General features: G+C 44.4%; 1 protein-coding gene across 1 annotated transcript in view; it reads right to left on the minus strand.

The window, feature by feature from the left end:
* Window positions 1-14,573, minus strand: part of GOT2 (glutamic-oxaloacetic transaminase 2) — a 33,547-nt gene that overhangs the window by 3,914 nt on the left and 15,060 nt on the right. The window contains exons 3-9 of the mRNA XM_075009197.1: window positions 14,261-14,389; window positions 13,426-13,485; window positions 13,114-13,275; window positions 12,401-12,505; window positions 7,204-7,354; window positions 6,684-6,849; window positions 3,431-3,581 (exon numbers count right to left, since the gene is read on the minus strand). Coding sequence (XP_074865298.1) covers window positions 3,431-3,581; window positions 6,684-6,849; window positions 7,204-7,354; window positions 12,401-12,505; window positions 13,114-13,275; window positions 13,426-13,485; window positions 14,261-14,389 — 924 coding nt within the window. The remainder of the gene's footprint in view (window positions 1-3,430; window positions 3,582-6,683; window positions 6,850-7,203; window positions 7,355-12,400; window positions 12,506-13,113; window positions 13,276-13,425; window positions 13,486-14,260; window positions 14,390-14,573) is intronic.

Below are 14,573 nucleotides of genomic sequence, written 5' to 3' on the forward strand. Positions count from 1 at the left end.
GACAGTGCTGTCTACATGGGAGGTGGTGGTTGTATTAGGCTTTTATAATTAGGCCCCTGAGTGGATACAAAAAATTATTTGCATCTGATCTGCAAACATGTTCTGCAGCTATCCACAGAGTTGCTGTAATCTAGGTATATTTCTGTCACACAGCAGCACCATTTTTTTCATGCTGCTAAGTGATGTAGTTATACCGATATAGGTCTGTACTGCAGACCAGACATCTAAGTCCAAGACACTTGCTCACATGCTATTTGCCTCTCTTCAGCAGGGTTGAGAGCATTTTCCAAACTTCTAACAGGAAGCCAAACACTGAACTCAGGAGTTGGCAGGACACTTAATGGAAACAATGTTTGTAGACTATTTAAATGATCAGTAAGCTATCATCCTGGATCATGTGTCTCTATAACGTATGCATAAGCAGATGCGCTCATCTCTTTTGTGAGCGCCTTTACATCTAGATGTTTGTATTTGAGCAGGGATTCAGTTTCACATTAGTTGTTTTTTTAGATAGTTGCACTGGGGTTGGACTTTATGACTTTGAAGTCCCTTGCAGCCAGGCATTTCTAGGATTCTATGATTTTGCCTCAGACTGCCTCGGCATTTTGTGAGAGATCTCTTGCATTACTGGTAAAGGTGTCTTGTCATGGTACCTTTATGATAATCATCTTGTCTGAAAGGATAAAAGATGGTTGCAAAAGGGGATATCCAAGCTAGCTAAGGCTGCATCTACATTGTGAGATAAAATAAAATTTAATTCAGGTAGTTTGATTTTACCATGCGATTGTCTTCGCTGTCAAGACCATTAGCTCGATTTTGGGTGCCATAATCTCAAGATAACAAAAATCGCAGTTACGTGACAGGTATAAGCGTCAAGATCGAATTCAGAAGTTTGATTAAATGAAAGTGTGAAAGCACCATGCCTTAAAAGCATATTTATTAGACTCCACATTTGTCCTGTATGTAACCCACAATGCCCCTCTCAGTGCTCCGCTCTGGCCGCTGCTCTCCAGGAACAGAAAGAACCAGAATTTCCAAGTGGAAGCAGCGAGTCTTTAACTGTGGACTCATGTTAGTATGAAAGCCTGAGAAATGGATTCTTTCTTTCTACACTGTTAGCAGTGTGCGTGCATCTACCCATTCAAATAGCCCCTACAGGGAGTTCACAGTTCTGTCTGTACACTTGCTAGTTTTTTTCTGCGCTGGCTGGTACCAGCCCCTCCAATGCCGTAACACACGTCAAGCAAGCTGTGCTGGGGGTCATGCTTGCCTAACATGCTGAGAAACTTCTCAGCGGTTTACGTTTGTGTGAACACCCTTCCCTCCCCACAAGCGCCACACCATCTGGGTCTTTCCTGCGCTCAGCCACATCACGTGGGTGGCCCCCAACCCAATAAAAGGACGTGCCTGCTGTTCGGTGCTGACAATGCTGCTAGTCATGTGGGAAAGAGTCTGGCCTTTGCTGCCGCCACGGGGAAGTCTCCCCTGGTGGCTAAACGGCTTGATGCTGCCACTGCTGGGGGAGGGCCACTTCAACAGGTTAACCAGTGACCACCCCCTGTTCCATGCACACACAGCCCAAAACTTTTTTCCCCCCCTCCACTTTTCTATCCTCTAACTTAAAAAAACACCACACCAATCCAGGACCCCACATTAAGACTCTCTGCAACACCAAAATAGTGTATAGGGAAACAAATTTCTTTCTTCCTACCTTCTTCTCAATGTAAGAAACATTCCGGGCCACTGCATTCTTTTCAGGGGTCACATTTCTACAATGACAGGAGGTGGGACACCCTGTGGATGGCCAGTTGAGGATACAGTCACTGCACCCGTGTTATCAATATAATGTGGGGGAAACCAAGAATTCTTATTTTGAGAGTCTTCTGCATTATTTTCAGGGATGAACATATTTTCAGGGATCGGGAGGGGAATGATGAAAATGCAATGGGGGAAGAGGACGTCAAGACCAGCGATCCTACCCAGAATGCTACGGGGATGAGGGAACTGTGGGATAGCTTCCCACAATGCACTACTGCAACAGTCTATGTTAGCCAGTGTATATGCCAGCAATGACTCGACTTTATGGGGAGCACGATGTGAAGTGAGGATGGTCAAAAATCAAACTTATAAATTCCAGAATTAGAAAATAGATATAAATAAATTCAAGTTTATTTTGTAGTGTAGATGTAGCCTTAGAGACTATAGTTGCTGCTACACTACCACTGTCTTGTCAGAGGTGCTATAGTTATGAGGCAATTCGAAGCAGACTAATGAGGTGCTAATTTGCATAGTCAGTGCTTCATTAGCATAATAGCAGCCATGGGAATTTCAAAGTGCAGACTTCGAACTGCAGATTAAGAGTGAAGATGGGGGCAACTTTGACACAAGCCCCCAACTTCAACATTCCCTTATTCCAATCTAGTTCTGTGGGAGTAAGGAAATGTTGAAGTGGGATGCTCATTTCAAAGCTGCCCCCCATCTTCAGTGTCAATCTGTAATTCTGTTTGCGTGGCTGCCCTTAAGCTTATGAAGAGCTGAACATGTACTTTAGCACCTCATTAGCCTGCTTCGAATTGCCTCATTACCATGGCACCGCTGATGGGAGAACAGTAGTACAGCAGTACCCTAAGCCAGATACTGAATATACACAAGATTCTCTATGTCTGAACAACCAGAAATGAGAGGTTTTTTTGTGAGGAACAGTGCCCTCAGCTGTACCTGTGTCATAACTAGCTTCATATTAGTTATCTCCCATTTGGAAATATGGGCATGAGCAACATGGGAAATTGCAAAAGAGGCAATTTAGGTTGGACATCAGGAAAATCTAATAGTCAGTCTGGTTGAACACTGGAATATATTCCCTATGGAGCCTGCAAAGTCTGCTTCAGTGGAGATTTAAGAGCAGGTTAAACAAACACCTATCAGAGATGGTCTAGAGATAAAATTCTGTCCTCCACTTAGGACAGTTGACTGGAGAAGTCATCCAGTCAAGGACCCTTCCAATCGTAGGCTTGGAAGACAAATCTGTGGTCACTAACAATCCCGAAGGGACCATCTTCTTTTTCAACAAAGGGAGAAGCTAATCCTTCAAGGCAATACACTAAGCATACCAGAATGGAGACATCAGGAGTCGCACACAGAAAGCAATCCAACAGGACTGGAATTTCCTCTGCAAACTGCCTGGGCAACCTGCTTAGGTCCCACTGGCGTTCCCCCAGGAGGCTACATGAACAGTTAGGTACATCTTATCAATTTAATTTAACACTGCCTTTACAAAGAAAAGCCCAATGCTGAAGTGAGAGACTATTTCCCCACAACAGCACATGCTCCATGAGCCCAGCCCGATGGGTGCAGCAATTGATGTTCATATGGTTATCCTACTAGTCCAGGGGACTTGTTTTACAGGCAGATTTGGGATTCTGCCTCTCACCTGCTCTGGTTTCAGCCCCGTGTAACAGAACATTCCAATCTGGTCAGTGATGTGTTGCCAGTTATGAGACGAGCCTTCTTTCTTGAGGTTGGCCACCAGCTGGTTCCGCATACCAATTATCCGGTCAGCCATCCCCTTCACCTCTTCCAGCCTACAGGAGCAGCAACAGAAAGGAAATGCATGGACACCAGATTCAAACACAGGTGAGGCATGACAACAATAGAGACCAGTGAGACTACCCAAGAAAACACCTCTAAAGCGTTCCTCTTCACAATTCACACTGGCACCAACCAGGAAGTGAAGTCATACCTAACTGCTTTAAACTGGTTGCATGCCCAGTCAATTGAGTGTGCTACAGGCAAAAAGATCATATTGGTGGCTTCAGTTAGAGAGGCAGAGCAAGACTTGGGCTTTAGTTCAGCGTGGAGGTTGAGTCAACCTAGGTGGAGAATCAGCACTGGGCTTTAGGGCTTTAGGAGTTGCCACAAGACTAGGGCTTTACAAGCTGCCACTCTCTCCTGTGATCAGAAGAGGGAGGTTCTTTATTAATACAGACTATGCATAGTGTTTGCAAACTGTAAGTCATCAAAACCCATGATTTAAAAGGACTTCCAGACAAATGGAAGTATAGGTATGGTCAGCTAGCTCCCCAGAAGCTTTTGGTGCCAGGAAGCAGTGATGTTGGTCTCCAAGGCTGGAAGAGAAAGAAAAAAAGAAAGGAAAGTAGAGAGGTAGGGGTAGAAGATAAAGCTACAGGCATTTTGAATATCCTTGGTGTGCTGCAATGCTTCCTGGCTATGACAGACATTGGATATGCGTTGAACTGTTCTCCTTGCTATTTGTATTGCACTTGTGGAACTAGGGGCTGTTGCTCAACCACTTCCCAGCACTAAACAGGCTCCAGTCTCCAGCAACTGCTTTCACTCCCCTTTCTTTCCTTCCCCTTTTCTCTTCTCCACCTCTGGGTGCCATCCTGATTGCTCCTGGGGCCAAAACAGCCACACCCTGCATTTCTATTTATCCCAACATTCTGGGTATCCCCCTGCCCAGGAAATTCACAGAAATACTATTCTTATGTATTTGGAAGATGAAAATCCCTACTCCCCAAAAGCAATACATCCAGCATATGGCTCTGCTGGGGCTCAGATCTGCGTATGCCTGTTCCAGGCGTAAGCACCATGTAATGAACTGTCTGCCAAAAGGAGGCTAACAGAATTGCCAGCAGGGTGAGGACTAGAGGACACAACCTTTCCCTTTTGTTCTGCCAAGTCAGCTGCCTGCAGGGACCCTGAACTCTAGCAACAGATCATGGGACTTGGAAAGCATTGCAGTTTGATCAGAACATGAATGAGATCACAAGTTACTTTCCTCAGCTGTACTCAGCGGGGAGTAGAATTTAAAACATCATTTCTCCATGCAAGACATTTAAAACCCCCACTGCATTAAGCTGCTAAGCACAAGACTGTAGTCTTCAGTCTGGGAAACCTGACTAATTCCATTTACAAATTAATTCTGTCAAGTTAAATGAAAGTGAGAAAACATTGCACATGACAGATGATACCATACATACTGGGATGTAGCTGCCCAAGAGGAACATATGTGATCAGCCAACCTATTCATACTGCCCTACTAGGCTCTAAATTTGGAGCAGCAGGAAATCCACTTAGCTAGAGGAAGGGGCAGAAGCTGTATTTAAAGGGATCTCTCTTCCTGAAGAGCCGAACTATAAATTGGGATCTTCCCTGCACCTCCAGGCAAAATGGTGCAAGTGGCTTCTGTGTCTCATTGCTCACTAGCCAGCTAGTGCTAGGGCTCCATAGCACTATTACCACAACACAGGATGCAGGGAAGCATCCTGACCTAGAGAAAAATGATCTAGAGAAAGGGTAAGCAGTGAGGTGGTAAAGTTTGCAGATGATACTAAACTGTTCAATATAGTCAAGATGAAAGCAGATGTGAAGAATGTCAAAAAGATCTCATCAAACCAACTGACTGGGCAACAAAATGGCAAATGAAATTTAACGTGGATAAGTGTAAAGTAATGCACACTGGAAAAAAAATAACCTCAAGTATACATACAATATGGTGAGGGCTCATTTAGCTACAACTAATCAGGAAAAAGATCTTAGGGTTATCGTGGATAGTTCTCTGAAAACATCCAAACAGTGTGCAGCAGCAGTGAAAAAAGCAAATAGGATGGTAGGAATTATTTAAAAAAGGGATAGAAAATAAGAAAGAATATTTTACTGCCTCTAAAAAACTATGGTACACCCACACTTTGAATACTGCTTACAGATGTGGTCTCCTCACCTCAAAGAAGATATTTTAGGGCAACTAAAATGGGATTTGGAATGGGTCCCATATGAGGAGAGGTTAGAGAGACTGGGACTTTTCAGTTTAGAAAAGAGGAGATGGAGGGTGGATATGACAGAGGTATATAAAATCATGAGTGGTACGGAGAGGGTGAATAAAGAAAAATTATTTACTTGTCCCCATAATACAAGAACTAGAGGACACCCAATGAAATTAATGGGCAGCAGGTTTAAAATACAAATACAAGAAAGTTCTTTTTCACACTGCGCAGTCAAGCTGTGGAACTCCTTGCCCAAGCAGGCTGTGAAGGCCAGTACTATCAGATAGTTCAAAGAAGAGCTAGATAAATTCATGGAGGTTAGGTCCATAAAAGGTAATTAGTGAGGGGGTAGGAATGACGTCCCTGGCCTCTCTTTGTCAGAGGCTGGAGATGGATGGCAGGAAACAAGTCACTTGATCACTGTCTTCAGTCCACCCCCTCTGGCGCACCTGGCATTGGCCACTCTCGGCCGACGGGATGCTGTTCTAGATGGACCTTTGGTCTGAACCAGTAATGGCTGTCCTTATGAAGTACCTTGACCAGCATATTTGAGCTAGAGTCCTCAGGTGCAGTGTTTGGTCAGAGTTACATTTCTTTCTGAGGACAGTCACTAAGCAGGCATACTGGGGAGACTATGCCCTGTTCAAAAGTTTCCCTCAAGGGTAAGCCTCTTGAATTTCCCCTTCTTTGGCTGACGACGCACCACTGTGGCGGACAGGATGGGTCATCCTGAGGCACCCTCCCCAATGCAGTTTCCTTCCTTTGTGCTCTCTATCTAAATAGAGAAGCTTATTTAGCCTGACTTATTCAGTATTTTGTCCTGCATCATTGCTACACAGCATCTTTCCCCTTCATAAGCAGACTAGTAGCAAAGAGCCTTTTATAGAAAAGTTGTCTTACCATTCCTTCTGCAACTCAGGACTGGTCAGGATGGCAGCAGCAATACGAGCTCCATTGATGGGTGGGTTTGAATACATGGGGCGGATCAGGATCTTCAACTGGGATTCCACTCTCTTGGCCTCATCCACATCCTTGCAGATCACTGAGAAGGCACCCACGCGCTCCCCTGAAACAAGCCAGATCAGATCACATCCATTTACCACAATAGGCAATGAATATTGTAGGCGTCCAGCATTTGGATTACACTTCCCCTGGGACACTATAGCTGGCCCCATTTGTTGAGAAGACAGCATGAGAAGAGTAGCATCATCTTCCCCAATACTCCAGACCTGACCAGATCTACCTTCTGTACCAACAAAGAGAGTGCCTCTAGGAGACAAAAGGCATTGGATCTGGTTGACATCCACGGGAAGAAAGATTTTTGGTCACAAATGGAGCAGGTGTCTTTCATATCAGCAATCTAGCAGTGAAAGGCTCCATATCTCATCATTCCTCTAAGCCATCTTCTCCTACTACTTACCATAAAGGCCCATGTTCTTGGCATAGGACTGACTCAGAACAACATTAATGCCTTGCTCAATAAAATGACGCACAGCCCAGGAGTCCCGGTTTATGTCCCCACTGGCAAAGCCCTGGTATGCCATGTCAAAGAATGCAAAGAGATTCCTTTTCTGCAAGGGAAAACAAAGATTTAATCACTCACCCTTCCAACTGCTGAACACCCAGGGTCACCTTCAAGATGTAAATCATCAGCATTACTAGATATTTAAGCAGGGCTTCCCCCATGAGTCACTATCAGCTGTGGTCACATCTACAACAACCAGGCCTCCTAGATACTGAAAGGCAACATGAAATGGCATGCCTAGTCAAACATTAGAACATGCTAATGCATTCCAGGTGTACAAACACTTATCGTTGAGCTAAGTCCCTTGAGAATAAGGTGTCTGAATGGGAAATTCACCAGTTTAAATGCAGAACGTTTAATAACTAGTCAGGATGGCTGGCATCCTCCCTGTCCCTCATCATTTCTATCCAATGGCCAGGATCCCACAAGTATCTAGCTGGGTCTAGTTTTAGTCTTCTGATCTCCTCTTTCAACCCTGCTCCCTTCCATGACATATTAACACCTTAATACTTTAAACACAAATTAACAATAAGGAACCATCTCTGGGTTCCCTTCTCCAATTCAGGGACCAATCACTTACTAGGGCTATGTCTACACTACAAAAGTAACACACACCCTATTTCGAAGTTAACTTCAAAGTAAGGCGCTACTCCATTCCCAGCAACGGAGTAAGGACTTCAAAGTTGGGCTCCATACTTCGAAGTAAGGGACTGTGTGTGTAGACTCTGGTGGCTACTTCAAAGCAGTGCCTAACTTCAAAGATAACTTTGAAATTAGTTCCTAGTGTAGACACGCCCTAGCAGAGCAGTGACACCCTAAGCAAGTCTTTATTGAAGTATCCTGCAAGATTCTTTGTCCTTCGTATACTAGAAACTGTTTCCAGTGCCACAAGCCACAGACATGTGCCCTACACCTAAATATAAAAATATTTAGAGAGGAAGAGAGTATAAAAAGACACATCCTTCCCTGGCATATGGTCTCAGAAATCTACAGATCTCCTGTTGTCAACAATAAATATTTAGCCACCTAATTTCAACTCCAACATGTAGCCTCCGCCAGCATATAGGCGCATATTAGTTAAATTAAAGCTTATGCTTTCATATAGCTCAGTGGTTTGAGCAGTGACCTGCTAAACCAAGGGTTGTGAGTTCAGTACTTGAAGGGGCCATTTAAGGATCATATAGCTTAAGCAATCATTAAAGTTAGGTCAAGGGGAGGTCTGTCTGTCCACTTCAGCAGTAACGGATGGGACCCGCAGAAGGGGCTCCTCACCAGGAAATTTTTTGTTCTCCCTGTTTATTGGCAAAGTTAAGGTTAAATGAGAATGCATTGACACAAACAGCTAAAAATTGGTCAACTTCCTGTTTATCTAGTATTCAAACTTTTACTCACAGCTATGGTCAGGAAGGCGTGTTATCACCAATAGACCCTTGCCCTATTGATCAACAATTTTACTAAAGATCAAATAAAATTTGGATTTTAGGTACCTTCCTGATCTTCTCCGAAACTTGCCCATAAGGGCCGACACATAGGGCATTTTGGAAAATTCTGAAGAATTTAGAGCCTAATTTAGCCTCAGGAAAGACTGGCCACTTTCTCCTTTCAAACCAGAGGTCCTCCTTTGTTGTTGTTTCCTCCTTCCCCACTGCTAGTGTCACCATCCCCTGATGAACCTAATTTAAAGCCCTGCTCTCTAGGTTTGCACTTCACATGCAGTGAAGTGTTATTTATGCCAATGAGCTAATTATTTAAGGTGCTTGTACAAAAACGCAAGAAGCCTTGGAAACAAACAGGAAGAACTGGAGGTCCTGGCGCAGTCAAAGTAGGATGTGGTGACTAGAACAATGGAGACTTGGTAGGAGTCCTTGCATAACTGGAGCACTGTCACAGAAGGGTATAAAACTCTTCAGAAAGGACAGGCAGGGGAGAAAATGAGATGGTAGATTTCAGGATACTGACAAAAGGAAGGTGGTCAGCAGTAAAATACAGGCCCTTGATTTCAGAAGAGCAGACTGACTCCCTGAGGGAACTGATTGGCAGGATCCCCTAGGAAGCTAATATAAGGGGAAAGGCATCTTTAAAACACTGCCAGTTCTCCTGAACTCCTTCCCCCTACGTATTAGCTTCCCAGAGGATCCAGCCCATCAATTTTTCTGAGGGAGTCTACTCTCCTGAAATCAAGATGCTGTACTTTACTGCTCACCTTTCTTCCTTTTGCCATCCCAAAGTGCAGTAACCAAAGCAAATATGGTAGGCAACCAGCTTGGCTTACCAGGGATATCCCTGGTGAGCTTAAATTCAAAAAGGATGCATATAAATAGTGGAAACTTGGACAGATGACTAAGGAGGAGTATAAATATATGCTCCCCAGCATTCTCCAGCCAATCAGGAAAACAAATGTGTAATTGGAACAGCAGCAAGCAAGGAACGTGAGGGGCAAAAAGGGTGCCTACAGGCATGTTAACGATAAGGTGATCAGGGAAGGTGTGGGGCTGTTACTCGATGAGAGAGGTAACCTGGTGACAGATGATGTGGTAAAGGCTGAAGTAGTTAGTGCTTTCTTTGCCTCAGTCTTCACAGACAAGATCAACTCAGACTACGGAAATAGGCAACGCAGTATGGGAAGGAGGTGGGTAGCGAACAGGTTAAGAGCCAGTTAACAAAGCTAGACACACAAACACATGGGTCCAGATTTAATGCAGCCAACAACTACTGAGGGAATTGGCAGACGCCTTTGGCTATTATCTTGGAAAACTAATGGATAATCAGGCAAGGTCCCAGGTGACTGGAAAAAAGCAAATGTAGTGCCCATCTTTTTTTTTTAAAAAAAGGGAAAGGAGGATAATCCAGGGAACTATAGACCAGTCAGCTTTACCTCAGTCCCTGGAAAAATCATGGAGGGGATCCTCAAGTAATCCATTTTGAAATACTTGGAAGAGGGGAAGTGATCAAGAGTAGTCAACATGGATTCACCAAACCGGCAAGCCATGCCTGACCAATCTGATTAGCTTCTATGATGACATAACTGACTCTGTGGATAAGGGCAGCTCAATAGATGTGATGTACCGTGACTTTAGCAAAGCTTTTGATTCAGTCTCCCACAACATTCCTGCCTATAAGTTAAGGATGGATTGGATATGTGGACTGTAAGGTAGATAGAAAGCTGGCTAGACAGTGATGGCCAATGAGTAGTGATCAATGGCTCAATGTCTGGTTGGCCGACAGTTTCAAGTGGTGTACCTCAAGGACTGGTTCTAGGGCCCGTATTGTTCAACATCTTTATTAATGGCCTGGGTGAGGGGATGTATTGCAGCCTCAGCAAACTTGCTGATGACAGGTAGATACATTGGACGGTAGGGACAGGGTCCAGAGTGACCTAGATAAATTGGAGGTTGGGCCAAAAGAATTCTAATGAGGTTCAACAAGGACAAGTTTGGGACAAAGAATCCCAAGCATTGCTGCAGGCTGGGGACTGACTGACTCAGTAGCAGTGCAGCAAAAAAGAACCTGGGGATTTCAGTGGATGAGAGGCTGAATAAGAGTCAACAGCGTGCTCATGTAGCCAAGACAGCTAATGGCATATTGAGGTGCATCAGAAGCATTTCCAACAGACCTACAGAAGTTACTCCCCTCTATTTGGCACTGCTGTGGCCACATCTGGAGTACTGTGTCCAATGCTGGGCCCCCCCAGCATAGAAAGGATGTGGATGTATTGAAATGGGTTCAATGGAGGGCAATGAAAAATGATTAGGGGGCTGGAGCACATGACCTATGAGGAGAAGCTGACAGACTTGGTCTTTAGTTTGCAGAAGAGAAGAGTGACAGGCAATTTGATAGCAGCCTTCAACTTACTGAAGGGGAGCTCTAAAGAGGATGGAGAAAGGCTGTTCTCAATAATGAGAGATGGCAGAACAAGGAGCAGTACTTTCAAGTTAGAGAGGGAGAGGTGTAAGTTGGACACTGGGAAAAAATATTTTCACCATGAGGGTGGTGAAGCATTGGAATGAGTTGTCTAGAGAGGTGGTGGAATCTCCATCCCTCGAGGTTTTTAAGTCCCAGCTTGACAAAGTCCTGCTAGGATGATTAGGTAGGGTTGATTCTGTATTGGGCAGGAGGCTGGACTAGATGACCTCCTAAAGTCCCTTCCAGCCCTATGATTCTAAGTGTGTGGGTCCAATAACAAGGGTGTACTTGACACCTAACGCTGGACACAGCTCCATCCTCTTAATTTTTATCCCCTTTGGTAGCAATTTCTATATATTTCTTCAGTCTCTTTATCTCTGTACTGTACTTGCTATTGTATAATCTCCCTGATGGGCTGTGGAGTAGAGCGGGTCTCAACGCAGACGACTCCAAGTAGAGAGTATTGTATCGTTCACAGAATCATGGAATCCTAGGGCTGGAAGTCTCACGTAGTGCTGTCATTAGAAAGCCCCTATGCCTCTGAGCTAAACTGTGAAGTTACAGGGTGTGGGTGGGAAGCAATTTCCAGTCTGCTCATACCTCAAACTTGAATGCACAACAACAGCAGCCCTCTGTGTAGAAGCTTAGCACCCTCTTCACTGGTTTCCCTCAGCCACCCTGCCCTTAGACCCCTTCCACTCCTGAGCCACCTCTGTGGCCAAGTGCGCTGAAATCTCTGTAGTCAGGTTCTCTATGGTCTTAGGGCTTCATCTCTTCCTGTCTGTGCTGTAAACAGAGGCAGCTGAGTTAGTTCAGCGGACCTCCAGAATCAACCTGGAGGTCCTAGTTGCTTTTTGACACTGTGTGGACCTGAAGGGGTAAACAGCTTCCAGGCACAGTAGGGGGTGGCAGAAACAGAAGAAAGATAAGCTGTGCAAAAACATGGGCCAGGTCATTCTCTCTGCCCCTCTACCCCTTGCGTCCAGAAGGATAGGAGAGAAGAAAAGGAAAGGAACTTCTGCACAATGCTGGAAGGATGCTGCTTGTCACATTCTGGTGTGAGACCTGCCGGAAATTGGAGACGGGGTTGTGGGGACGGCACATGGATCTGACCCTGCATGAACCACCAGCATCCCAGCAATTTGTTTCCTTAGGAAGGCACAGCACTAACCCTAACCCAATAACTCACCTTCACCACCACAGCCAGTTCCTTCCATTGCTCTGGTCGGGGGTCTACACCCGTGGGGTTGTGAGCACAGGCATGGAAGAGAATAACGCTCTGCTCGGGAATTTTCTATGTAGAAATATGTTACAGAGAGCCACATGAGATAAGCAATGTTTAAAGTGATCTTTCTTCTTCATCTGCCTCTAACTAAGTGCTGCATTAATGATATAGGTAGAGACAGCAAAATCAGAAATAAGTTAAGAGGAGAGCGTACTCCGGGGGGCACATCAACTAATCAAGACGGAGTGTCACAGCAGGCTATCTAAAAAATGCACTAGTCATACAACTTGTTTTTTTTTCCTGTTATCTACACTATACAAGGAATTATAAGTACAATATTTATATTCCAATTGATTTATTTCTGATTCTATGGCAAAAGAAAGAAAGCAATTTTTCAGTAAGTGTACCATAGTACTTTTGTCTGATTGTGAAACAAGTCGTTTTTAACTTAAGTGAAACTTCAAGTAAGCAGCATAAATCAGACACTCCTGAAAAGGGGTACAGTAGTCTGGAAAGGTTGAAAACTGCTGCTTTAGAGGTTTCCGTGATTTAGATACAGCAACCTTAGAATGAGGGAGCTGCTCAGTGATCTGATATTCACTCAGCCTGAAAGTACATAGGGTCATGATACTGAAAACTATGTTCCCCCTCTGCTCCCATATCAACAGTAAACTCACAGAAATGTCATCCAAGGCTCCAGCAAAGTCAAAGCCACAAGTCTTGGGATCATAGTAGCGATAGGCATGCAGCTGCATGCCAGCATCCCTGAAAATGGGGGTGTGGTTGCCCCAGGATGGTTTAGGCAGGTACACATCACGGCTGTACTTGAAGAATCGTTGCTATGGCAGAGAAAGAGAGCAAGTGCAACTGGTGTATTCCACTGCAGACTATGAGAAAGTCAGTCTCCAAGCAGTAAGGTGTTTAATCAATGCATGACCTTCAGCCACAGATGTCCCTTCACCTCCCATCCTCACTGTTCAGAGACTCACCAAGAAATTGGCTCCAACTCTTAGAGACCCAGTCCCAGAGATCGTCTGCACAGTGACATACTGTAAGAAAAAGGGATGCAAATGTGTAAGATGTCAAATTCACACACTAAATATGGACCACGTTAAAGAGACACTGAAATCTTTTTCAGTTTACATGAGCCACACAATAGAGTTACTTATGCTACATCTCTAGTCTTAAGTGAACACCTAAATCCCATATAAGACAGCAAGCTAATTGCCCATGCCTCAGAAGTTCAAACAATGCCTCATGAAGCTTTTATTCAATCTCAAATTGTACCTTACAATACAATTTGAGATTAAAAAATTGCTCAACAGCAAGACACAGCTCTACACTAGTTGAAATACTGTTTCATAATAGGACCAGCAGTCAGGAATTGCTGAGCTCCGTGTCCAGTTCTCACATGGGCTTCTGTGTGGCCTTGGACAAGGTGGCTTCTATTCTAAGTGGGATTTTCAGAAGTGCTCAGTTACATTCAATAACATCAAAGTTAAGCCAATGAGACACTAGGCCAGAACATTTTGTTCTATTCCCAACTGGATGACCACAAGCAAGTCATTTAGCCTTTATCATCTCAGTTCCCCCTATCTAAAATGAGGGCAATGATACTGACCTTTGTAAAGCACTTTGGATATACTGAGAAAAATTGCTACAAGACCTAGAGTTATTCTCCTTTGCTCTTTAAATGCTCGGCAGGACACGTTTACACGATGTTCTGGAATTCTTTGGTTGACAAATACAAGGCTTACAGAGTAGTCTAACAGAATAGCCCTACTTGTTCAATATTTTAGTCCAGTCTTTCACCTAGCACATTACCCGGCCACTCTTGATAACCTCATTGGTGTCACCCAACGCCAGCTCAGCCGATGCCTTATTGAACTCTGTGAGCCCTGCAATGGGCAGGTACTCCTTGTCCATCTTCTTAGCAGCTATCTGGGCCTCCGCCTAAAGGGGGGGGCAGGGGAAAACCAAAAAAAAAAAAAACAACACATGGTTCAGTTTCTGTAAAACATTGTACAGGCTCCCCAAAGCTCTGGCAGAGGTGAGATACATTTAGTAAGTTCCCATGGCTTAGAGCATATTATGAAGGTAAGGTATCACCCAAGAACATATGGATGTAACCTAGCCA

This window comes from Carettochelys insculpta, chromosome 14, assembly GCF_033958435.1.
Source record: "Carettochelys insculpta isolate YL-2023 chromosome 14, ASM3395843v1, whole genome shotgun sequence".
In the NCBI taxonomy this organism is placed as follows: domain Eukaryota; kingdom Metazoa; phylum Chordata; order Testudines; family Carettochelyidae; genus Carettochelys; species Carettochelys insculpta.